A 27,250-nucleotide genomic window follows, 5' to 3' on the forward strand; every position below is an offset into this window, starting at 1 on the left:
TTGTCTTTGGATTTTATTAATCGGCAAACTTTGAATCGCATAGAAAATAGGTTTTGGGCGCTCATGTCTAGTACCTTTTCCCGAGAGGGGAAAATCCATAGGTATAAGAAATTTATATAAAAGTCGTAGATAAATTTCGGGGCATACAGAATTGACACCTAGCAGACACCGAGGAAGGTACGTGACGAAGAGCGCGAGCTCTTAAGCTTTTTGGTACTAAGCGCTTGACCTCTCCGCAGGCCGTAGTCTTTAGACACCATCTGTTAGACTTTTAGTATAATTTTAGAGCAGAAGACAATGGCTCTCGCGACGATAGCCCGAGCTTTCTTACCGATAGATAGCGCCTTATAAGGAAAGCCTGCAGAAATTACGCGTTTCTGCTAGCTGTCACCTCCGTATTCACTCCCTTTGATATATTTTATCTAGACCTTTATTATGATACGTTTACTATATCTATGGGAAAAATCTTAGTATGACGGTTACGATTGGTAAGACACTGCGAACCAGATCTACACTTTCGTACCTAAATAGAACTCAAAATTTTTGAAAATATGTACCTTTAACAGTGCTAAATGCACAAACTCTGTGTACAGATTATCTGAGACTGTCTTAAGATTAATCAAGTTAATCTTTTCAAAATGGTCTTAAAATATTGCCCTGAAATGGTCCGGGATTTACGATTCGCAGCTTTCGTACGAACGGAGAATGTGTAGTTAAAAGTAGTGTAAAGATTAAACAAAATTTAGAAATAGCCAAGATCTTGTATTAAAGATAATGTAATCCCTATTCCCGGTACGTAATTGGACACTCATTATTATGAAACTCTAATAGTCTTGTTTAGATTATGGGGATCTTTTGCAATAGCCTTAGGTATTATAATTTTTATACCCTTTAAATACCATGTTTAGAATCTTTAAGGAAAACTATTTTATTTCCAGTTTATACCAAGGTATATTTGACCCTCAATAGTTAAATAACGTGGAAAGTTTTCTTGGTTTAGAGTATAGCATATCTTGGGAGAAAACTAACCTTTTAATCTTATATACATTGCTGCTGTATTACCCATTTAAGTATTCCCGAGGATGAAGGTGAACAAAGAAGAGTAAAAAGTTTGAATTGTTTCGTTAGTGCCTGTAACATGTACCAATGAAAATCTCACTACCCATTACTTAGCTATCCCTTTTATAAATCTGGAGAATAGCTTTGCCTAAATTAAAACTTAGGCCTTTCTATCAAACCAGAAAAGTAATAGAATAATGAAGTCGTTCATTAAATTTTCATAACTAGCAAAGTTCCTTTTCCCCTTGATTAAAATTATTAAATAATTTCAAAACTTATCACCTCAACAACTATAATAAGCGCTCTTAAATATTTAAGTGTAAAAGTTGACTATCCTCTTCTAGGGCAAATTAATGAGAGTTAGCGCGCACTCTCATAAATAGTTCCAGTATAGATAAAGTAGCGATGTTTTAATATGGCTGTTAAGTTGATCCCTCTTACTTGGGCTGCGTTCAGAAACGCGCACCGGTGAGTCCGCCGAGTCACCGCTGACACCGGTGTTTTACTGAGCAGTATTTTAATTTCGGGTAATGACGTCACGATAATCATCAGTGAGACACCGAAAGAGATAAGTCAGTTTTTCCGATGACTGACGTAAAACTACTATTAATGCTACGTTAATTTAAAAAACACCGATGACTGAATAAAAGCGTTCAGCAACTTACGACGTCATTATGACTAAAAAGCTCATCGGTGGAAAACATAAATCCATCGGGGGTTTATTGCGTTGACTGTTTCTGAACGTACCCAAGGATATTACAATCGCAAATAATATTATGGCAATCGTTCGAAGAATATGCTAATAAGGCTGTCTTTTGAAGTAAGAGAAAAGATTTTACCATTGCAAGTATTATTTTATAAACTACTATATCTTGCATACTTAGTGTTGTAGATTATCTGCCGTCACAAGCATGATTTCCTTTAACAATATTTAATCTGGGTATCTGTTACATAGTCTACACGAAATTTTCCCCTTTATTATTGCTCAAAATTGGTTAGACTAAGCTTGTAAGAACGCGAGCTTTGCCCTTTAAGAGTTTTCCATTGGGCTGCTCTGAGCGGTCCAATTCCATTGGAGCATAAGGAACAATACTAAAGGCCTTTTCACACGAGCCAACTTTTTGACCTAACTAGTTGGGTCCTGTGAATAAAAGTTCGATGAGTTAATCTACCAAACAAGTACGCGAAAAAATAGATAACTGATCTATTTTTGCTGACTAAGCATTTTGATTTGAAAAGTTAGCTCGTGTTAAGAGGTCTTAAAAGGATGGCAGTCTTCAAAATTTTTAGGGGCAGTGAATAGTCAATGCAATACAAACTTTTATTGGACTGCGTTTAGTAACTCTTTTTTTTTAAGACGTTTAAAACCACTATCGTACAGACAACTAACGAGCAAGCCCTCTACCGCAGCGCACGGAAGTATGCTAGAGACACTTCGTTCTACGCCTTTTGTAAATTAGGTAAAACTAAGTGTTGTCACATTCAGTAGCAATGTAATACTATAATGTTGGTCCATAAGTTAGTCACTGCAAACTAGTAACGGTGTAACATCATTATAAGAAGGTAACACTTTAAACGAGGCGCTGTTGAAGGCCACGTGTGACACGTTTACAAGCGAACGTAATACGGCGACGAAGCCCATAATGCAGTGTCTTTTGCATTACTTTCAGTAAAACGTTAGCATGTGAAAAATTTAATTGTAACGCTCATATAAGAATATATTTAAAGTTATTGCGTATATAGTGGAGAGTTGCTCAACTCAGTCACAGTTGCTTGACTTTCGATATGAACCACTGTTTTAAACTAATGGGAGCGGTTTTATCTTGCATCCCTGTCACCTCAGAATTGACACTGAGATGACACCGCCAAATATATCAATCTGGGAGCGGTTCAAATGGTAACTTTGAAGTAACATCATCATAATACTCCTCAATGTAAAAGCATTACTGGTTAAATTACACATCTTATAGAATTTTATTCGTAGCTATATAAGCTAATACTAATAATATTGACTTCCACCGTAATATTGAGGGAAAAAATTCAATTTCAACTTATCCTGGACGCATTTAGAAAACCAATGAGTATCAAAAGGCGACTATCACAACAAAAAGATTGAAGATCATAATTTTAAGGTAAGAAAACTGAATCCAAAAGTTTGTATCAGATGTTCGTATCATTGGAAGTTTCTAACATATTACTATAATAATATAGGCTATTATTCGCATGACTTCAAAACGTTTAAAATTTAGTTTGCAGATGTATAATATATTAAACGAGTGAAATTACAGGAATACGAGTAGATATAAAGCCGCGTTTAGGTGTTATTGCAGCTGTAGCGAAGAATATACTTTTTCAATAAGTCATTAAGTAAATTTCCAAGAAGAAAATATTCATGGGTCCGCAACTAGCTCTCATAGTTAAGAAAAAAACTTATGCGCCCGAGACGAGCTCTCGTACTTTTAGGAAAGTCCACAATAAGGTCAATCAAAACGTTTGATGAGGCTTGAGCCCAAGACCAAGTCTTAGTATGCTGCTATGCTCCGGTGAGGCTGACAATTAGGATAAAATCAATGAGGTCTCATTACGGGAAAAGTACGAAACAATTTGTACTCTTGTCACTTAGAAGCAGCTAACACAACACCCCACACTACGTACATATCCGGTCAAAAGTCTTCTATTTTCTTATGTACTAATGTCATTCAGCTGCCATGGAAAGGAAAAATTCGGAAATTGTCAACCCCCCCCCCCCCGCCCGTAAAACCATTAACAAAAAGTTTCGTACAATATAATTTTACAGGGTTCGTACAGAACATGAAAGGTCCAGGATCTGTAAAATTTAATAATATCCGAGGGGCTAGTTCCTTGGCGTAATCTGTGTACAAGCCCGTACCTTTGACTGTACTAATGAGCTGACGCGTAATCTTAAGAGTCTGTACCTTCATCAGTGTTGAGTACGCGTAATCAGTGTACAGGTTATCTGACAGTGGTTAGCCCATCGATAATTTCGTAGAGATTCAGGGATTATATTAGCCAATGAAACCACACATTAACAAAGAATTTCTACCAATATTAACCTAAAACGTCAGGAATCTGATGTGAAATTTTCGTACGAACCCTCTGTTAGTACTTTATTGGCACGTGTGTTGCATTGTCATGTGACCATTCCTTTACGTTACTTAACTAACTCTTTAGATTTAGAGCACGTACTGAGGGTCAGAAATCAATTAAAAAAATAATCATAAAGTCCTTAATGTGTATCTTTGTAAATGCGGCGTCCGAATAATGCATATTCCCTTGAAAATTCTTTTGGCTGACTAATGATATAGTTAAGGCTTTTGCTTTCATGCTCCATTTGCGTGATCAAATATGTTAATTCGCGTGTTCTAATTATTGCCCTCAACCACTCTGGGGTCTGATTCTACAACTCTTCGTTAAATAAGGATTCTTTACGTAAGGATAAATTCTTATTTCGATATTAAGGATAAGTTAAAGACACATTATGATCCGTAAGGTATAAAGCATACTTGACTACGAGGCCTTTTCTTAGCCAATAGCGTTAATCGAAGCTATCCCTGAAATGTTTGACAGGAGAAAACGTCGTTTATTTTAGCGTAGCTCGATAAAGCGGGACACTGTTTAGTTACGAATGACATTTAAGGTGGTATCTTTTCGCTTGTTCCGGGATTTCGGAGTAGGATAAGAAGAGTAAGGCTCAGCCGTCAATATACTCAGACTCTGTGATGGCGAATAGTTTGAATCGGAGTAAAAACGTTTTACCAAGATAGCTGCCTGTATCCTTTTTAGCAGAAAAATACTGTCTAGTAGACGACAAAATCCGAATTACTCCTTTACACCTTTTCAGAAAGAGTAAAATGTGTAGTCCTAATACTCCGGAACAAGTGAATATATTATGGGCCGGAACAGGCGAATAAAACGTTTTAAGGTAAAAAGAGTATACTTTTAGCAAGAATCTATTAAAGTTACTACAGGATTCTGATTCCTATCCTCTCCTCACAGCCTTTGTAGGTTATATTCGTCTGCTTTCCCATTCAAGTTTGCTATATGGTTTGACCTTAAATGCAGACGAACTTTCTCCACAAAAGCTGTGAGGATGGTACTAGGGTTTAATTTTATGCTGAAATATTAAATTTAGTTATTGTTAAATACACTAGTTACCTTTATTCATGGGAACAAATACTTAATGCTAAAAATAGTAATCATTAATTAATTCATTATGTCATTAATTTCTTTCACTATAAAAGCTAAATATGAAATTTCAATATTTATCAAGGTAACCATCTTAAATAAGACAAATTAAGGTTAATTCTTGGTCCGTACGCCTCTACGGAAAGGTTTTACCCATATAAATCGTAGACATAGCTAGAACGCTCATTCGAATAGCGACAAGCAGTCCAATTAGAAGCTGTTGCTTTGATCATGCTTTGTGATTGGCGGAAAACGAAAGTATTGCCATCTCTGTCGTACCTTGAAAGTTTTTTTCCTAAATGTTCAGGCCTTTTTTTAAAGAAAATACACCCATAAAATAATTATGGAAAAGCGTTATACATTTATAGGGGCCTTTTTCATTTCTCCTATCACCAGAGTTCAACAAATTTAGCTCACATTACACAACAAGTAACTACTTATTAGAGCAAGTTTCTAAATACTTTATTAAAGTTACCTTAAGCTTATAATAAGAGAAGCTTCTAACTACCTATATCGCCAATGTAAAACTTTTGAAACGTCTTGTTTTCAACATGGAGCAAAGAAGAAATTAACGCGGCCTAGGACTAGCAATCTAGTGAGCTCTATATTTAGTCTGTAGCGAAAAAGTACTTTGTTCTCCAAAACGTCGGTTGGCCAACCTGAAACTTGGGTATAGAACGTTCTTGGTTTAAAACTTGAAACGCGAAAGGCGGGCAACGCTTAAGGTTTTTCAAAGCGTATTGAGAAAATTATACGGAGAATCACGATTATTGTTCATTAGTATGTATATTTATGATCGCAAATAAGTTTTAACGTATCTCATAATTTAAAATCCCTTGGGCATTCTACGAGCAAAAATTTAAAGAATCATCTGCATTTTTCAAATGTTTTCTCCGCTACTGCTCGCGTATGAATCGAGGCGCTATCCATTCATTCCAATGTTAAAAATTTTGTACATCTGATATCAGATTTCAAGTGATTTCGATATTTAATTGATTAAAGTTATTAAAGCTACTAAATTAACGTCATTTTAAGTGATATCACAGCTTATTTGTACACCTGAAGTCCCTCGGTATGAATATATCGAGAGGACTATATTTTCTGGCCATATATCGCCTTAACCCCCCAGTTCGAAGACTAGACGTTACACGATTTTATGCGAGTTTGAGGCTTCAATTTTTTTAGGCTTCTGTTGTTACTTTATTCATGGACAGTAAATTAAGAGGACAGGTTTTTGATACCCTTCCACAGTTCATTTTATTTGTCCCCGCGTATCAATCAGCTCTAGAGACTCCCAAGGGAGTCTTGCAAGGTCGTTTGTACCACGTGATCTTAAAATTTCAAAATGGCATATAGTTACGTAATTTTGGGTTTTTTAATTCAATAAACACGATCAACTGATAATTAGTATATCATATTTAATCTATAGAAACGTGAAAAAATACATTTTGACGTAAAAATGTACTTCGTGTTTATCTTTTTTTTTCGAACAATATCGTCCACGTCTACCTTTAGCGATACTTGTTTTTTTTTTCAAATAGCCTTGGCCAACTCCCTTAGTGCAATTGGTTTACGGGGGCTAAAAACCAGGCTTTTTACCGATCCTCTAAAATCTACTATCCATGCTTTATTATTTAAGTTTAGCTGACAACCTGTCAACATCAACAAAGTGAGGAAGGTCTAGAATGAGATATCAGTTTCTAAAATACTTTTAGTGACCTCTGGCTTACTCCCTTTGTAATCTGTTATGTTATGCAACGAAATATAAGCTGTAGTAACTTACATTATTTCATTAATTACTGATGTAATGCTAAAAGTGGGCTATATAATTAATATTTTACCTAGTTTTGGGTAAATATAGGTTTTCTGCACGGTTTTAAACATATACAATCGGTTTTTGAACCATTGGTTGGTTTTTAAGCAGATAGATTATTTAATTATAGTTGTGAAAAGGCTGAGGCCACCTATTACCAACTTGTTATATTTCATGACAAATTTACCTATTTCGTTCAAACTAATATCATTTATGGTTTTCGAATATGCTCTACAACTTGTTCATTATCAGTTTTCGTCTACCACCTAGCGTTAAAAAAATAAAGATATCAAAACCGTGAAAATGTTACGATTTTGCTGGAATTTTCAATTGACAACGACCTTCTCCGATAGTATACATTCTGTAAATTTTACATTTCTATGTATACATTCTGTAAATTTTACATTTCTATGTAATTTAATTTTTGAGAAAAATGCCTCGGGCGATCAAATTAGAAACAACCTGTATATTTCTAAATATGAATTTCTATATATATTAATTCCTGGTGTAATGTGAAGAGAGAGCAAAATAATTTAAATTTTACCTAGTTTTGGGTAAAATATCGGATTTTGCGTGTTTTTCAAAATATACAACCTGTTTTAGAACAATTGGTTCGCGAGTCAAAAAGAACGAGGTGTATGGGATAATTGCATTTGCGATACCACAACACAGTTTGTCTGCTTTTTTATATTGAGATTGTCATGAAAATTGGAAAGATAAATTTCTAGCCGGGAGTAGTACGTACTCCTGAAATCCCAAGCGTCTGGGAGGCAGAGCTTGTAGATGACCGTGTGAGGGCGACTACCAATCCCCCAACGGGTGGTCGGAATACTTCCGCCACGGGTGTCCCCACGTATCCCCCCGTTGGCGTGGCCGTTACACATATCTCGCACCTGATTAATCAAATGGACAAGCGGACTGAATTGTCCCACCCGTTACAATCCACAATTAAAAAAAAAGATTAATTTTTGCAACAGAATAATGAAGAGGAAATTAAACTATCTACCGTAATTCTTAGGTACCCAATATAGATTATAGAATGCATCAAAGTAGGAAGTAAACTATAGGTAGGGTGGTGAGGGGTCGGACATTTACCAAAATCCCGTACACTTTGTCTAAAATCGCAAAATCTTTTAATTCTCTCTATGGTAAACTAACATTGAAATCCCAAAATCACTTAAAAGTAATGATAAAATCGCTAAAATCTCTACGAAATCTCCCGTACAAAATAATGGCAAGTGTCCGACCCCTCGTAGGGTGAGATACGGCAACTCTGTTTTGCACTATAACTCCGTACAAATTGAAACAAGCATCTGCTCGAAATAGCCTTTTCAGTTTACGTAGAGCCAAATGCGAGAAGCTCATGAACTGCTGGATTTTCGTCTGCTAAGCAGACTATTTTTCAATAAAGCGTCTGCTTAGCAGACGAAAATCCAGCAGTTTGTGTATTCGCGCCAATATCTCATGGCGAGTTGAGTGGGGAATTATTATTTTTTGTCCTCGATACAGTAGCCCTTCTTGGAATGTAATATCGCCCCTTTCTGACCAGTACTGCTTGACTTCTTGTCTATTTATGGGCCAGCCCTTCAGAACTAACTGCGTCAGTGACTGATAGACTGGGTCTTCCTTTGTTGTTTGCCGCACATATTCTAAAGTTGCTGTTCTGACTGGCAAGTACTGAACGGGACTAATTTCTGATACTTCTTTTAAAATCCGTTCGACTGGATAAACTATATCTTGGTCTCGTGACTCTGGTGACTCCGGTAGGTATGCTCTACTCAGCATATCCGCAACAAACAGAGTACATCCCGGATGATACTGCAGTTCGAGTTGATAATTTTGGAGCTGTAAGATCATCCGTTGCAGTCGTTTTGGCGCACAGCGTAACGGCTTCTGAAATATGGGTATCAGTGGTTTATGATCGTTGTGTATTGTGACTAATGACCGTGCTCCGATATAGTGATCAAACCTTAAACACGCAAACAGAATTGCTAAGCACTCTTTTTCTATCTGCGCGTAATTGCGCTCAGTTGGTGTTAGTGCTCTCGATGCATATGCATTCTGAAGCGTCGCATTGAATAGTTGCTTCCTTAGCTATATCGTAATACGAAAATATGGGTGCGTTGCTCAACTTATCTTTCATGCGATTGAAGGCCGCGACTTGGGCTTGTTACGAAGTAAAAATGGCGTCCTTTTCCATCTGAATTCTCAGCGGTTCCGTGATTGCAGACATTCATGGTACAAAACATGCTAAGTAATTAACACTACCCAATAGTCTTTGTACGGATATCCGATCCGTCGGTGGTAGAATTTTCATTATCGCTTCCACCTTTGCTGGGTCTAGATAAATACCTCTGGTGGTGATCACGTGTCCCATGTATTTAACTTCGGCCACAGCCAGTCGTAGTTTCTCCTTGTTAAGTATCAGATGTTTTTCTCTGGCACGAACCAATAGCGCGTGAAGATTACGATTGTGATCTTCTATATATTCCTGCGGTGTTTCTCCTCGACCCATTATTAAATATCATCCGCTATGTCTTCAGTTCCAATAAGCGACGTTGAAACTCTTCCGGAGCGAAGGATATTCCAAATGGTAGTCGACGGTATTTGAAGCGACCAAACGGGGTCCAGAATGCGGTCAGATCGGTACTCTCCTCAATTTGGTGGAACCCGTCTTTGGCGTCCACGGCTGAAAAAATCTTGGCTCCTTGTAGTTGAGGTAAGATGCTATCCAACATGGGCATTTGATATTTTGGGCGCCGAATGGCTTTATTCAGATGCTTCGGATCCAGACAGATGCGAATTTTTTCCTTTCGTCGTACAATCATTAGGCTACTGATCCATGCTGTTGGATGTGTGACTCTCTCTATGACCTTTCGCCGTTGTAAATCATCCAGTTTATCTTTCAGAGGCTGCAGGAGTGCTACCGGAACTCTCCTAGGTTGGTGTTGCACCGGTACTACCTGCGGATCCATGTCTATCTGGCACTTACCCGGAAAAGAGCCCAATCCTTCTAACACGTCTGGAAATTCTTGAATTTTCTTTACTGCTTCTGATTGCGTTCGTGCCAAAGCTCTTGTTTCTTGGTCATCTTGCTTGATTTGGGGACTGGATATATTCAATGTACTTGAGGTGCTTTCGCTCGGGTGCTTTAGACTTGATGAACGGTGAGATAACGTTTATCAAATGTTACGAGTCCTAGCCCTACTGAGGTTCTGGCTGACAGTAATGGTGTGACATATTGTTGCAGTACTTGAAATTGTACGTTATATTTCTTTTCTCCCAAGGAGCACTGAAGAACACACGTTCCTTCTGGCTTAATTATATGACCATCATAAAGACGTAACTGTGAATACGATACATTTAACGGTGGACGGTCCTGATGTGTGATGGTGCAGTAATCCCTGTAGGAAATAATGTTGCAGGTGGCTCCTGTATCATATTGACAAGTTAGTGAAGCTGTCGGTTGTCTTGGCTGAGAAGAGACTGTTAATGTTACGAAATATTTCGATGCCCTTTGATCGTGTCCGATGGACTCTAGTGCCTCTATCTTAGCTTCATCTTGTCCGATGGACGCGATTTCTTCTACCAAGAAAAGATCTTCCAAATAGTTGCTGTATTCCTGGGTGTATTGCCCCATTCCAGAAGCTACGAGATAACTTGGTCTATATTCTTCACCTTGCACCTGACGAGCGTCATCTAACGTTTTGTGCTTCTTCTGTTTTCCGCACACTTTCTTGAAGTGATTGTAGGATTTACAGTAATCGCATTGCTTTCCCTAAGCTGAACATTCCTTTGGACCATTAATGTGGGCTGTACTGCTACCCCAGTACCCACATCCCCTGCCTTGGTCTGGATAACTGTTCCGCCGAAAATTTCCCCGTGAGTTGCCCCGCTGCTGGACTGTGGAACCGCCTCTTCTTACCGCTGCTGCCCCTCTGCGTTGATACCGCTGTATTTGGTGAATGGTGTCTGTTTCTCCTTCTGTATTTAACGCTTGGTGTGTGGCGGGATCAAGTTTGTTTAATTCAATGCTTTGTCTATTGTGACAATATCCTCCTCTCGAAATAGAGATTCCTTGGCCTTAGTGTCTTTAGACCCCATTACTTATTTATCACGGATACACTCTTCGACCACAGCTGCACTGTAATTACAGTCCTTGACGAGTTGTCGTATAATGATATAATACTGATCTACAGTTTCATTCACTAATTGGTGAGCGTGTAAAAATATGGACCGTTCGTATAGAACATTTGTCTTCGGTTTAAAATGGCTGTTCAACGCTATTAAGATACTGTTGTCATCCTGTAAATCTTCCGCAGAAATTGGTAGGCTTTGCATTATCTTCTTACATTTGGCTCCCATTAACGATCGAAATAAGGCCACTTTATACGTCGCTGGTTTCTATTCAATTCCGTGAATATTAAATAGTCTCCGTACGCCTCCTTGAAATCCGCGAAATTCTGAGCTAAATTCCCGGTCATGCACATGGGTGAGGGCATAGGCCCATGAGCTTCCATGATTCTTGGCGCCGATGGCAAGGCTTAGCGTGGCGTGAGAAAAATTGTACTCAATATATTGCACACATCACTTACGAACTTTCTCTTCCCAGCGAGCCACATCTGACATCATGTTTGTTGTTTATAATAAAGAGTCGTATTATAACTAACAAAATACTTTAATCGTGTAAAAGCGTGTCATACATGCATAGCATTTGTCAATCGTCTGACTGGTCTGTCTGTTGTGTCAGACGCCCCCCTTTGCTCTTTTGGTGGCGCCCTCTGTGGCGATCCCAGCAAACATAAAGATACCCATAAACACTTATATCGACCACCACAATACACCATTCATTGCCATCTTGAAAACAAAACTTGATAACACCATCTCGTCCTTTGAACTCCTCAGCCCGAAGTTAGCCGTCTATCGTAAGGGCCGCGATGCTGATGGTGGAAGCGTGTGCCTTGCCATTAACGCAGATTACAAATCGTTCCCTATGGAGCTTCATTCACCCATTGAGGCTGTTTCTGCAAGGGTAAACATCGAGTCTTCATGTCTAGGGCTGTGCCGTATAAATCGGCCTCCGTCCGCGAAGCCATCATATAATAAGCGTCTCAATGCACTCATTCAAAAACTGACTGATACACATTAATTCCTATATTATCATCCTTAGGGACTTTAATTACCTAAGCATCGACTGGGTCTTGCTTACTACTCCCTCCACATATGGTTCTCCCCTCTAATCTCGCACAAGTTGTTATTGAGCTGACGCGAGAATCTGATTGCGTTAGCAATATTCTAGACCTCGTACTCACCCAAACCCTGCGTTACTTGGTGATGTAATTCATCTCCCAGGGCTCAGCAATCGCGACTTTCTACTGCTGGCCATTCGTGGTGTGTGACCTCCCCTTCGAGTTCCACCAAGAAGGGTGCCTGACTTCAACCACGCGGCCTTCCTGGCAATATAATAATAATAATTTGGCCCAAGTCATCTAGCGACTTTTATCCGCATCCCTGTCAACGCTACGACTTTCTTCTCAATCATCAGAGCAGGAAGCATGGGCCGTGCTTGAAGGTGCAGTACACTCTGCTGTGGCAGCGCACGTGCTGATCATAACTCTTTCGTCAAGACACTACCAGCCTTGGGATGGCTCCTCTCATCGCCGACTTATGAGAGTTACCAAACGTCGCTACAACCGCGCCCAACAGTTCCCCACAGCCTACAATCTGCGTCAATTTACGCGACACCGAGTGATTGTGAGATTCGCTGTCCAGGCTGCCAGGACTTATCATGACGATAAAGTGGCCTCTGACATATCCTCCTACAGACGACGGTTCTACCAGCTTGTTGCTTAGAAAGCTTAGACTTCTAGCATTCCAGACCTAATAGTTAGTGTAGGGAGCTGTTGGCTCGCGTGGAATGAAGGGCTTTCCACCACCCTCCTACGCATTATAACCCGGCCACCTGAATTAATGGCTTTAAAAGTTGCTTGATCTTAATCTGGATTAACATTATAGGTGCTCCAGAGGTTTTGATTAGCTTCGAGAAAGCATTCTTTTATTCCCTCTTCGGTTTGCTACTGGAAGTCTCTCCCAGAGCACCACGTACCTCTCAATTACGAAAGGAGCATTTATTTATTTATTCAACATTTTCTCAATAAGTATCTAAAAATGAGGACGGGCTTTTGTTTAAGCATCGATACACGCAAGATTATTTATTCTATATTTTTACGATTTCGAGGGTAATCTATGTTACGCAAAAGGGAAGATACATAGCGGCGAAAAGTGTGGCGATTGGGGATAGAAGTAATTGCTTGGGGAAGAGAGTTCCAATCATTGATGACCCTTGACTAAAAGTAATTATGGTGTTTCGTGGAACAAACGAAGAAACTGTTTCATTTCCAAGTGTCTTGACGTGATGGGTCGCTGACCTTTTGTCTAAAGCACGTCCGACTCTGGTGATAAAATTGTATTAGCAGTTCATAGCCGTCTGTATTACAGGCCATATTATAGAGAAATTTAGTCCAAGAGCCCATGACAAAATAAGCATGTGATAAGGTACACGATATGTCCAGGTATTTTTTAATTAGGTTAGTGATTTGTAACAAAGAACTGTTTGTCTTACGGGTTAAAATGGGGGCTTTCCGGAAATACGAACCACGTGAAATCACTTCCGGTGACCTTGAAAATTAATATCATTCGATTGGTCTCAACGTGCTCTTACCAAATATCGCTAAATTAACCTTCAAATCTGAACCAAGAGGCGTATAAGATTAAAAACCTAATTTCGAGCCCCTCCCAAATTTACATGTATAAGACAAAATTACTTTTTTATAGTCTTATACGCCGTTTGGTTCAGATTTGATTTGATATTTGGTAAGAGCACGTTGAGACCAATCGAATAATACCAATATCAGGTCATATAAATTTTCAAGGTCATCGGAAGTGATTTACAGAAAGCCCCCACTTTGACCCGTAAGACAAACAATTCTTTTTTACAAATCACTAACCTAATTAAAAAATACCTTGACCCATCGTGTACCCTATCACATGCTTATTTTGTCATGGGCTCTTGGACTAATTGGAGAGGGCGGCATTACGGTTTTTTGAAATCCAACGGATGGCGGTATTATGAGTAAAATAAGAAGCGGGATTTTTCAAAGTTAAAATTTTTTTCACCCTAAGCCTTAAAATATCAATGTAATTATGAAAGTATAACAAAGTACTTTATCACTTAAAACATTTTTGATTGTGAAAATAACACAAAATAATTTATCAGTTAATATATTTGATTTTGAAAATATGAAACAACTGAATAGAGTGAGTAATATCACAATATATCACAGCACTTGTTTCAAGTTGTTTGTTCAAAATTTTAACTAGGAAATGTTTACTACAAATACGCGGATTTTCGTCTAAGTTCAAGGTAACTGGTTTATTTTCTTTGTCATTAGGAATCTTTTCTAAAATTGTCTGTTCACATTTCTGTCGAAGTTTTTCATTTTGATAAAATTGTGAAAACTTACTTAAGTTGAAGTAGCGTCCGTTTGGTTTTTAGTCGACAATCAATTTTTGATCAAACAATAATGATCAACCATGGCTACGTTCAGTGAAGCTTAACGGTCTTACGTTTGCGTTAACTCCGTTCAAACTATTGCTGAACGCTTTTTTACGATTGTTGTAATTTTTTAAAAATCGTATGCTGAGTCGTCCGTAGCTAGCTTTCCCGTGTGCTGTGACGTCACGATTCCGTTTGACAACGAAGAAACCTGGGGTACGTTCAGCAGAGCTCATCGGACTCACCGATTACTAATCGGTGACATCGGTTTCCTACTGTACGCTTTGTCGCGTTTCCGGTTTTGACGTCACGATAGTCATCGGTTAATCACCGAAGTCATCGGCTGGAAGAGTCGGTTTTTCCGATGACTGACGTCATTTCTGACGTAAAACTACTAAAAAAGCTACGGCATTTTAAAAAACACCGATGGCTGAATAAAAGCGTTCAGCAACTTACGACGTCATTATGACGAAAAAGCTCATCGGTGGAAAATATCAAATCCATCGGGTTTTTTTCCGTTGACTGCTGCTGAACGTAGCCCTGCTCTTTCAATCGTTGAGTTTGTTGAGCTAACGTTGCCAACGTGACGTCAAAACCGGAAATTACAAAAACCGTTCAGTGAAAAAAAGTTGTCAACGTTGAGACCGTTGAGCTTCACTGAACGTAGCCCATCTTGGACTAAATAAAAGCAGACAATTCTTTCATGTCAATTGCATAATATGCGTAACATTATCATAGAAAGTAAACAAATAAGCCTTAGCTTGTTGTATTAAAACATTTGAAAAATCACACGCGCCACCGTTTTAATACAGCAGTTGAGTAGCAAGCTAACGTCACATGGATGGTTTTTTTCTCCATATTACCGACATCTGGCGGTTAAAAAATGCGGAAGCTAAGAGCCAGATTAAAAAAATAATGTTCATAATATGGCCTGTATTATAGACGGCTATGAGCAGTTCTACTATTCTTATTTCAAGAAATTGGCTGAGTTGGCCATTGGCTCCCTTTCTGGCAAAACCAAAAATGTTAATTATTTTACAGGTTTGCCAATGCAAGATTTCAGTCTTAACCTCAGCGTTGCCAACCAGTACGATAATTATCGTTTTGTACGATTATTTCACCTTCCGTACGATGTACGATATCACAACGTACGATATCGGCAATTGTACGATAGTTCAGTAGGATGTACGATATTACAACGTACCATATTGACAATTGTACGATAATTTAGTAAGATGTACGATATTACAACGTACGATATCAAACAATTGTACGATAATTCAGTAGGAATTAGTTTTTGTATTCCTCCATGGTTTTTGTAATGTACGTTGTTGAAAAATACCCGTTTCGACGCTTAGGTTTGGTATCAAAGTTTATTCTTAGAAATATGTTTACAGCTAAAATATAGTACGCTCTCAAAAAAATACTACCATTTATAATATTATGCAAAATGGTATTTGTACCATAATTATAGTACGTATGGCAACGCTGCCGGTGATTCTCTTTGCCTTGGAATATCGCGCCATCAGTGCTCTAAAGAGAGAGAAGAACCGCTCCCCTTTTTAATTTTGCCCCCCTTTTCTACTCGCTAGTCAGACCTCTAGGTATTTTTGAAGCGTACGATAAATAAAACTGAAATACGATAATTTTTAGGTGTTGGTACGATAATTATATTCGACCAGGTTGGCAACGCTGCTTAACCTCCTTCTTTAGCTTGACGCGGACATCTCCCGGTTTGGTCGCCATATTTATCAGTTTCGTGAAAATTTATTTGTTTCTCGCGTTTGTAATTAAATTTTGTATTAAAATTGTTAACAAATTCTTAAGTTGAATTAGGATGAAAAATATCGTGATATGTAGTCATCTAATATGTGTAAGATATAAAACATTTGATTGAATAAGCCTAGTTCAACTGGATTTTTAGGGTGACATCAGGACTAGTTCTTAGCCCTAGGCTTTTGTGTAAGTTTAAAGGACAATAACCCGAAACATGGGAACACAACAGTTTTGTTTAAAGTGGAACAATTATAGTACAAATTTATTAACAGTTTTCGACACTTTTCTGACCAATGAAGCGTTTGCTGATGTCACTCTTGCTTGCGAGGGTTTGTACATAAAAGCTCATAAAGTTATTCTCTCCGCTTGCAGCCCATTTTTTCAAAACTTATTTATGAAGAACCCTTGTCAGCATCCAATTGTCATTTTAAATAACGTTAATTTTAATGATTTAAAAGCTTGCATTGAGTTTATGTACAAAGGAGAAGTTAATGTTGCCCAAAACAGCCTTTCTACTCTCTTAAGAACTGCTGAAACTTTAAAAATTAAAGGCTTAGCGGAGGTTTCAAGTGATTTTGTAAGTAACGAGAATGCTTCCCAAGATAATATTTCCAAGTCAGCATTAACGAACTTGAATGAAAATCCAATTGTGTCTGGTTATTACCCTACTATCGCTTCTGTGTCCTCTTTAAATGAAAAAACTCAGGAAACATGTTTGCCTATGGTTGATGTTAGTAACCTATCTTCGAAGTCAAATAAGCGTAAAATGTTATCTCCAGTTTTAAATTCCTCCAAACAAAGAAAGAAATTCAATAAGTATTACTCCGATCACAATGATTCTAATGAAGATACTGATGCAGAAGATTCTGTTAGAATAGTAAGCTTTCTTCTCATGTTGTATTTATCTATTTCATTTTTAGAATATAAATATATATAAATTATATTTTAGCCTGAAGATTTGGACAAGAGTTTTGCTCAAGAAAATACAACTGAAATACCATCTACTGATGATATGACAGATCAAAACCAGCCTTTAGCATTGAGTTTAATTTCTGAGAATACAAGGGAAAACAATTTGATAGCTGAAGGTAATTGTTCTTTTATTATTTTGCCTCTGATTTTCCATAGCATCTCTAACAAAATCAATCCCAAGTGTACCTTTGTTTCAAAATCTGCATAAAGAAGGTTTCTATGAGATTCAAGCTGAAAGATTGAAATGTTTGTTTCCCTTTTCTGTAATTTTGACAAATCTAAGTGCAAATTATAGTAAAGGGTACCCAAGTTAATTTTTGTTGTCAAAGAAGAAATTCCTCAGGCTTTCCGACTTGGTTTAAAATATTATTTAATCCTGTGTTCCATGATTTCCATCATCACAACGTTTAATTGATAATGTAGCATATGCTTATAGTAGGTAATATTTTTTGTTTTTTTTTTCCTTTAGGACTTTCATAATGAAAGGCATTTTCATATTATAGAATCGTTATACATTATTCTTCATTATTATTTGACATTTTCAGTTTTACCCTTTAATTTCACTTATGTTATAAGAGTTGACATTAATGGTTATATTTATGCTCATAGAAATTTAATAATTTATTGGATTAACAACAACATTGAACGTTTTTAGAAATACCCAAGACGGCTGTGAAAACTGATTCTTTGGATGGACGTTGTATTTCTCCTGTGGATACATCATCACAATCTCATCTCAGTAATGATGATAGCAACTCAGCTTATTATGATTCTAATGCTTCAATAACCGCTGGAACCAGCAGCATTCGTGAGAATCGTCAGCTAGTGCCTTCAAATTCCAGTCAAGGTCTGTCTTTAGATTTCTTCTGGGGTTTTTTTTCTAGGTAAGGGATCACAAAGGAAATCCATGCCTCTAAACTGGAATGATAATTTTAACCCATTTCCATCTTGAATCCAGGGATAGGAATGGACTATCCTTATGACATAAAATCATACATATTTGGGCCTGTTATACTAGCTCCAAACTCTTTAAAAAGACCGGGTGAGAGCATGATTCACAACTGAAATAAAATGACCAACTTTCAACATGGCCAGTGCTCCAAAAATGTAGGTCCCTCTAGTTAAAATGTTTGACTTAAGATGAACAGTGGGGATTATCTTGCTTTGACGGACTTCAACAATTCCAAGTTGGAGGTATGGATTCTTAGTTTCCAGAAGGTAATTTTGACTTTCTCCTCCTAGGGGGGGGGGGGGGGGGATCTTCTTCCTAAATTTTATCCCTGGGATCTATTTATCACCTTTTCTATATTTTCCTGAAGTTTTCAATTGCACCTGGTTAAAAATATGATAGGAAATGATCAAATAAGTATTAATATTACAAACGTGCAATTATTGGTTATTTTGAATTTTCAAATTGCATTCCCCTTTTTGACCCCCTATTTTTGGTATAAATGTAAATGCAGCCCATCAACGTCAATCCTCTTTATATAATTAATCCATGAAACAGCATTTAGGGTTGATTAAGTAATAGCCTTTTCCATTGAAACCACTCTGAGAGTGACCCAATTTTGTCTCCTACGTCCTCTATCTAGATCGCAGGTGCTCGGAGGACCGATCTAAATTGCTCCCAATTTTTTAACGGAGTATTGTCTGCTATCTTCTGAAAGTCAAGCAAAAATGTATGAAGTTCATATTCCATTGGCGATCCAAGCTATCTGAAAATTTCGCTCAGTCTCGAGACTGGGCAGCTTGGATCAATCCGCGGGGGGAGTTAATCCATCTAGGAGCTGCTCCTTTTTCCCCTATAGAATACTTTAAGTTATTCTGGGCAATCCGAGACCGCTTGGAGCAGCCCAATGGAAAACGCTATAGCTCATTCCTTTTTTAAAAAATCCTTCTGCTATTACCATTTTAGGCCATTTTGATCCATTAGGTTAATAATTAATTAGTCCATAGTCAGTCAGATTGCCTAAAAGAGTTGCTTTTGACAGTACTAAATTAATAAATTTAAGGATTTACAATATGCAAATGTTTACCAGTACTAATTTCTTTAAACTATTTGTTTTAAATAATTTTATAAGCTTATCATTTTAAGTTACAGTGTATGAATTTTTGTTTCATAAAAAATTGAGGTTTATAGTTAAGTCATTCAAATTTATAGTATTATTGAATTTCCCTTTAAAGCAAGTGGCGGCTTTAACCTAGTACCTAGATGGTACGATAGAAGTTATATCCAAAACCTCATACAACCTAGTGTAATAAGTCTGATTAGTTGAGATAACCAAAGCTTACAAACGTTTCCTTAATATCTGCCTGCCGTATGAGAGTGATTTTGGCGCTCCCCTACATGAAAGACAGATTGTCGCCCAATTCAAAATGTACCCCCTGAACCTGGGTCGGTACGCCTGTGTCGCTATTAAAATCCTAGTCTATCTCATTGTACTTGATTAATTTTTTATATAGTTATGAGTAATTTTCTTTGAGAAATCACTGTAGCTTCTTGTATACCGATGATTAAATTAAAATATTTAACGCTGCAGCTTCAATAGCGGGCTGTACTTTATTGGGTCTCATTGTTGTAATGCTGAAAAGCATCCAAGGCGTTTTCTTAATAACCTCCACTCGCTTTATATATCAAAACCAGTTTTTTTGCTCAATGTTTATTTTGGATTTAGAATATTTCGGGTGACTTTACGTTTTTCCTTCTATCTCCAAATTTGATTAAGTTACAAAATTTTATTTGAATGTGTCACTTCATGTTTTTGATATAGATTTTTCCCGTTTCCTTTGTTTGCTTGTTACATTCGGTTTTGGTTGTTGATTTGCCTGTACCTTTTCCGGTTTTTTTAGTGTGTTCTGTTTGGTATTTTTGGTTTGTTCCGTGCAATGTTTTTGGTTCTTTTCCAGTTGATGTTTAATTTTTTTCACTATCCATTTTGAATGATTACTAAATAGTTGATAATTTTTTTAAAACTCGCGATATATTAACGTCATGTCAAGTCTACAATGAAGTTCCTCTGAGAGAAGTTATATTAAAGAGATATCTTCAAGGGTTTTTTCTATCAGTATATTCAACTCTGAGTGGCAGTATCTTTGGTACTATCTTTTAATCATTAATTTCCTAGAGCAGCGGTTCCCAATTTTGTTTTGCTATGGAACCCTAAATTATCCACCTAATTCTGGCGGAATCCCAACTCATGGTTTTTTATATATCATAAAAGACTCTTGACACAAACAAAAATGGCCGTGCTGCGAATTCTCAGAACCCCTGTGACCTGGCGCGGAACACCTTTTGGGAACCTCTGTCCTAGAGCACAGTGATTGGATTGGGACAGCGTGCTGCCTCAAGTATGAATAGCCAGTCCAATGACTAAGTTTGTAGTGGGGCGTGGTTTGATTTTATGACAAAGTCGTTGCTACTCCAAGAAATATTGAAATGCAAAACCACTGCTACCATGAATTTATTTCACTCATGAATATTCAACTCAATCATTATGTTGTGGTCCCCTCTCCAGAAGTGAAAAGTGGAGCCTATTTTCTCACCCTTACCTTATACCAATAAAATTCCTGTGGCTAGGAGGTAGTATGCTTGTCTCTCCCATGGGTATCTACAGCAAACATTTTCATTACTATTATTTTTGGAAAAAAAAACTTCACCCCTCACAAATCTTTATTATAACGCTTTTAAACAAGATTTACAAAAAAATTGGTATTGGAAATGTTAACTGGAGCTACAAGGAAACTATCATCGTCCTCCGGCATAATAGGTGAGCATCAAGCTAAAAATTGGTACTTTTTGTGTTGTGTTTTGAGTAAATAAAAAAAATACTGTTGAAATTAACTAGAGAACGGCAAAATCGTTAAAGCCTGTTTTTCTCAAAGTTGTAATTAAAGTTAATTGATAAAATGAATGAGTATCATTTTCATCCTAATTTTTAAATATGAAATTGATAGAATTAGATAAACCATTAAACAGTCAATCATAATTTACTTTTTTAATAGGATCCCCCTTCCGTGCAAGAAGCGACCTAAGGTATTCCAGTTGAATAAATTCATGGTACTACGTATGAACTTGAAGGAAAATTTAAATTAAATGTATAATTTAAAAAAAGTCGTTTAATGGTGTCCTTATATCCTGACTAACTCGTGCAAAGGCTTAAATTACCCAAGTATTTAGTTTTTATTTCTATGGTGGAGGGAGCTTTTTTGTAGACTTATGCATGGAGATAATCTTTCCACATCTTGTTGGGCTCACTAACAGTTTTGTTGAATGAATTTTAAGAAAGGCTGGTTTCTATGACTTATCGCTAAACATTTCATTTTATAATAATGTAAATCGACAAATTTTTTACTAGAACGAGTAATTCTCTAAGAATTACTTGTTCTAGTATTCTGCGCTGGTTAATGTGTTAAATATTTGTATTTCTAAGTCTGATTTCTGAATGAACTAATACATATAAAGTCATTCAACTCCCTCCCCTACATAATCAGGAAATTAACAATTTAGATAAAATTGAAAATGCTGTAAATATTGCAGACTTTTCATGAACTTGGCATAAAGAGGTATGCATGTGTGCGTAGATCTTAACATTAAAATAGTGGGGTTTCATTAGTGAATATGGCCACCCATTGTTTTCAATATATGTTTTGTAAAGCATGGAACCTATACAACCATTTTGATGAGTTACTGGTGTTGAGGTTGGTAAAATAGTTGGTGGTCAACAAATTTTAAATTATAAAATTATCAGTCAATAATTGTCAGTGCTGTAGTGTGTGTGGATTGCCTTACTTTACAAAATTCAGAAGACATTTGAACACTATTTGAATTTTTATTTCATCACATGCACTTTAAGTGTATTTTTTAATTACTTTTGAAGTCTTCTTTTTGGTGGCAAGATCTTCAAGACTTTGTAAGAATGCCCTTTTCTTGTTTGTAGGATATCGAAGGATTTCCTCTGTGGGGTTGGCCATCTTGTACCATCTATATTCTTCATCTTTGGACTTTTATAAACTAACTATATTCCTCAAATGCCCTACTATGATTCTGCTTCTAAATTGACAAAAATGAACTTGGCTGAAGTACGATTTCCTGGTCTGGGTGACGGGTAGTATTCTGTGATGTCAAAATTAAACCACCTTTTGCTTGTTCTACCCTAATTGCTATGGCTATCAATTCCACTCTTGAAAAACGGTTCACTTTTTTCGACATATTTTTGAAAATTATTGAAAACTTCCCTTAACAATTATTTTAATAAGATCCTTGCGTTAATAACGATAATTGAGAGAAAATGTAGTTTTTATATATTACGGGATGGGATCGAAGGGTTTGTTAAATTTAACATCAGATGTATGAACAAATGGTGATAAATTTGGTTTTATATCGACTCCTTTACATTCAAAATACGTTTTTATTAATTTAAACTAGCTTATGAGTTAAATGTGCAATATCCAATATATTTTAATAAAATTCAAATACTCTTTAATAACTTTGTTATAATTTATCACAGGCTTGATATTTTCCGGTATACAGGACGTTATCAGCGGGAACGACTCAATTCAGTACATTCGGTACGCGAAATTGATAGCCAATAACTGTGACTTTTCCTTAAAATCAAATTCCTCGCCAATTTCTCCTCAAGAATGTTTAGAGTGCCCTACATGCAAAAAATGTTTTGCAAGCAAAGGCACTTTGAAAAGACATAGTAAACTTCACAAAGCCCAAGAGCTTGTGGCCTGTGAAATTTGTCATCGCGAATTTAATCGAATGGATAATTTACGTGATCACAAAAGAAGACTTCATAATGTCCTCGCTTAGCATGGTATTTTTTTATAAGTTATGTAATTTTTGTTAAACCAGGTCACCAGATTTTTAATTTAAGGAATGTGTTGGGTCATTGGGAGTAAGCAAAAGGTTTTAAATTTGAAGTACTAGTACTTTTTTGGTAACTTTTTATTTTAATTCAACTACTGGTATGAATATAATTTGACACTCTTTTTTATGAAAATGGTAAAATTGTTAATCGGGCATCATAAATATTTTTGAAATATTACCGAAGTGCATAAATTTTATCGTATAAGAAATATTAGTGAAGTTAGAATGTTGCTACATATTAATTAATTACAAACGTGTCACATACATAGATTAAAATGTTCGGCAAGTAAAAATTTTGCAACGAGAATTACCTTCCATGGTAGTAATATTAAGGGCTTTTGTTTCCTAAATTTTTTGAATACCTGAAATTAAAATGCTAATTTCTTTTTTCCAAAAAATGTTAAATAAACAATTTTATTTTGGTTTTGTTTTGTTTTATTGTTTTTGTGTGCACAACTAAATTAGGCATATACTCCCACAGTTCTATACTTAATAACTCACGAATAGTATGTTTTTATTTAGGACCAATCTGTTAAAGTATGTGTAAGCAATTGGCTGAGATTTTGATCTTTTTTCAGCTCAGTCAGTTTTTGATAAACATGCTAGAAGAATGAGATACTGGTGCAAACTTTGCCCCTCCAATTTTTTATCTGTCAACAGTTTAGAGCGACACAATAGAACGTTTCACGATAATAATGAACTGAAATGTTATATTTGTAACATGAATTTTGAAGCAAAGAGTGTGCTGACAACTCATCTGAACATTTATCATGGAAACCTTAGGAAATACTCCTTATAAGCTAACACGGTAATTAAACCAAGTGAACTGGTGCTAAATTTATCATATTTTATAATAATGTTAACGTAGGAGTTAATCTCTTTTGTAAGCTGATTAGTTTTTTAATCTTGTATAATGGGAACTCGATCATTTTAAGGTATAATTATAATGAGACTGCTTATTTCATATATTATATTTTATTTTCCATGTTGAATAATTGTGTTCTAAATGATTTAAAATAAATTGTGTAAACCTATATGAATTTTTCTTTTATTTTTGGATATTAACCAACTTAATTTATACGAATTATCAAAGTAGGCCTTTTGAAAGCAATTAAGGAATATCTTTGTTTAACGTTGTGTAATTGTGGAATGTATTTTACAGATTATTTTGTTAGAAATGAAAAGGGCTTGTATCAGTGTCCATTCTGTATCTCGACATCCTCTTCAGCTGGTAACCTCACGAGACACATTCGTAGACAACATGCAGGTACAAAATTCTACTGTCAAGTCTGTAATCGAGAATTCACAAGAAGTGACAACATGAAAATCCACATGCGAATCCATGAAAGACCCAATACCAACTACAAATTTATTTATGGTCATAGTGGTAGCAAAAAGGAGAAAGAGAGGCGCAAAAGATCCAAGTTGAATTTTGAACTTCTGCGAGGAATACGGCTCAAACGAGAAGGCATAAATGATAACGAATAATATTGAATTTTTAATAACATAGATAATAACGCTCAAGATGTATATACAAATATATTTTTGTTTACATGGAAAGGTTAATTTTTAAATATGGTTGACTTCTTAAAAATATTTATTATATGGTGATTGGTTATCACATTTAAGCTGGTTGTATTTTGGTTAAAACTTGTTGGAAATAAACTATTTATTAATACCTGGTAATCGCAGTATTTTTTTTACATTCTTAGACAACTCCGAAGCATTATGAAAACTAACTCTTACTTAATTGTAATTTATATATTTTAGCTTTGTGCAATACTCTGTACTGTCATATTTGCAAAGAATCATTTTCTTCTTTGGATAAATATTCAACGCATTTCCTTTGTCAGCACAATATTTACACTACTGGCTATCTACCTCACCATATGTTACCTACCAGTAAGTGGGGAATTGGAAAATTATTTTGTACGTATCGGTATACTAAAGCAAATCTCAAATGTATTTATGCAGGGCTGCAACAAGATGTTGATCTATCGCGGTTCTGGTGTAATCTTTGTAGCACTTCGTTATCTTCATTAGGAAACCTAACAAGGCACATACAGTCACGTCACAAAAAGCGAATAATGACTTGTGAATATTGCTCAAAAACCTTCGGAAGAATTGATCATTTTAAATTACATCTTAATAAGCATAAACAACACATGCCATAGTTGAATATTCTTTATCTTGTTTTTGTATACAAATATCTTTAAATTTATTAAATTATTTTTCATGATTACAGATATTCATTTAGTAAAACAGTACATTTTTGTGTATAATTAATTTTGGATTATTAAAAATTAATATATCATTTTCTCAATTTAGATGTACGCCCTTCTTGGAGGACCAGTTCGTATTATTCGAGTAACTATATTCAAATGAGTGACAAATCAAATATATCGTATTTATCGCAAAACCAAACAAATTACGCCTATTTTTCCCGTCTGGCTAACAGGGATTTGAATAAACCACCCTACTCTATTAGAAGTTTAATTAATATGGCTCTTCAGTCTTCTAAAGATAAACGTCTAACTGTTAAAGAAATATTTTCTTATATAACCACTAAATTTCCATACTATGATACCTGTCAGACTAGTTGGAAAAATCAAATTAGAGTCACATTAACTATGAATGCTTGCTATGTCAAAGAGCCACTTGACCACAAAAACCACTATTGGAAACTTTTAAATTAGTTCTAAGTTATATAAAATATTGTCAATTAAAATGGTATTATTTAACAAAAGCTTTTTCATTCCATTGTTACTAAAATATTATTAGTTGAATAAATTGTAAGAACATAATAAATTCTTAATCAATAAATAGAGATAAAACATTCTCATAAGGTTAATTACTAAATACCTAATATTATTTACATGAACACCTAGTCTTTACTTATATAGAGAAAAGCACATCATGAGTTGAGTAAACACCTTTTTTTTATAGATGATTCTTCCTGTTCATTTTCATTAAGTTCAAGAAAATCCAAGTATAGATTTCGAAATTTTAATGACATAGATAATGCGTTTCTGTTTAAAGAAGAAATGAACCAAAGCTCTTCCTTGCCCGCATTTTCGAATAATTCCCTTTATGACCTCTCAACAAGACCTCCCTTTACTATAAGAAACTTAATAAACATGGCAATTGAAAGCTCGGAGGCTAAACGCCTGACTTCCAAAGAAATTTTATCTTACATTATGATAAAATTCCCTTATTATAATGCATGTGACCCAAACAAATGGAAAAGTCAGGTTCGGGGCATTCTTTCAAACAGTGGCTATTTTGACAAAGAACCAAATAAAAATTCCACTAAAAAGAATTACTACTGGAAAGTGAGGTATTCAGCTGATGATAAATGTTAATCTGAAGGCACTTTTATTGAAGTAATATCGTTATATTTTAATTTTTCTAATAGTTTCACCATTTAATGTTTCCAAATTATTTTGTTCCATGCATTGTCATAAATTTCTGTATAAATTCCTCTTTGTTCTATTCTGTATTTGTAACGTTGGTACAAAATTTTGTGCCATTCATTTTCTATTAATTGAATAAAATTTTCAAAACTTTTTATTCCTTCATTCCTTCCAATAGCATTTGTATATTGTATTTCTTTATTCAAAATTTATTGTAACACTTTTTGACTTGTGTAATTTAAACTTATTTAGATGCTTATCCAATGCGAACGAGAGCTTTTAAGCCCAGGAAATATTTTTCTGGTTACGACAATCTTAGACGAAGACGGTGTTATGAAAGCATGACTCTTAAATATAACTCTCATTACACTGGTCGTCCTAAAGAATCAGAAAATGTGGTCCAGTTTTCAAATACCAGTTTTGAGAAACCACCGTACTCAATTAGAGAACTGGTTAACCTTGCAATTGATAATTCCTCCGAGAAACGACTTACTGTCCAAGAAATATATGCTTATATAAGTACCATGTTTCCTTATTTTCAAACTTTAGATAATAAATGGAAAAGTCAAGTTAGAGCTCTTTTA

At 35.9% G+C, this 27,250-nt stretch overlaps 1 protein-coding gene across 13 annotated transcripts in view; it reads left to right on the plus strand.

Moving 5' to 3' along the window:
* Positions 1 to 27,250, plus strand: part of LOC149923516 (uncharacterized) — a 38,922-nt gene that overhangs the window by 6,297 nt on the left and 5,375 nt on the right. Inside the window, exons 1-5 of one of the 13 annotated variants that reach the window (XM_090160992.1) lie at positions 16,340 to 17,286; positions 17,359 to 17,497; positions 18,037 to 18,228; positions 25,024 to 25,155; positions 25,228 to 25,446. The exons of 4 other annotated variants lie outside the window; for them this stretch is intronic. In XM_090160992.1, coding sequence (XP_090017118.1) covers positions 16,624 to 17,286; positions 17,359 to 17,497; positions 18,037 to 18,228; positions 25,024 to 25,155; positions 25,228 to 25,427 — 1,326 coding nt within the window. In that variant the 5' untranslated portion in view covers positions 16,340 to 16,623 and the 3' untranslated portion in view covers positions 25,428 to 25,446. Of the gene's footprint in view, positions 1 to 16,339; positions 17,287 to 17,358; positions 17,498 to 18,036; positions 18,229 to 22,888; positions 23,613 to 23,831; positions 24,330 to 24,415; positions 24,922 to 25,023; positions 25,156 to 25,227; positions 25,447 to 25,581; positions 25,965 to 26,199; positions 26,631 to 27,250 lie in introns of those variants that run through there. 8 more of the 13 variants (XM_090160993.1, XM_090160996.1, XM_090160995.1 and 5 more) reach the window with 8 other exon arrangements.

The sequence above is a fragment of the Leiobunum rupestre genome, chromosome 10 (assembly GCF_980474605.1).
Source record: "Leiobunum rupestre chromosome 10, qqLeiRupe1.1.hap1, whole genome shotgun sequence".
In the NCBI taxonomy this organism is placed as follows: Eukaryota; Metazoa; Arthropoda; class Arachnida; order Opiliones; family Sclerosomatidae; genus Leiobunum; species Leiobunum rupestre.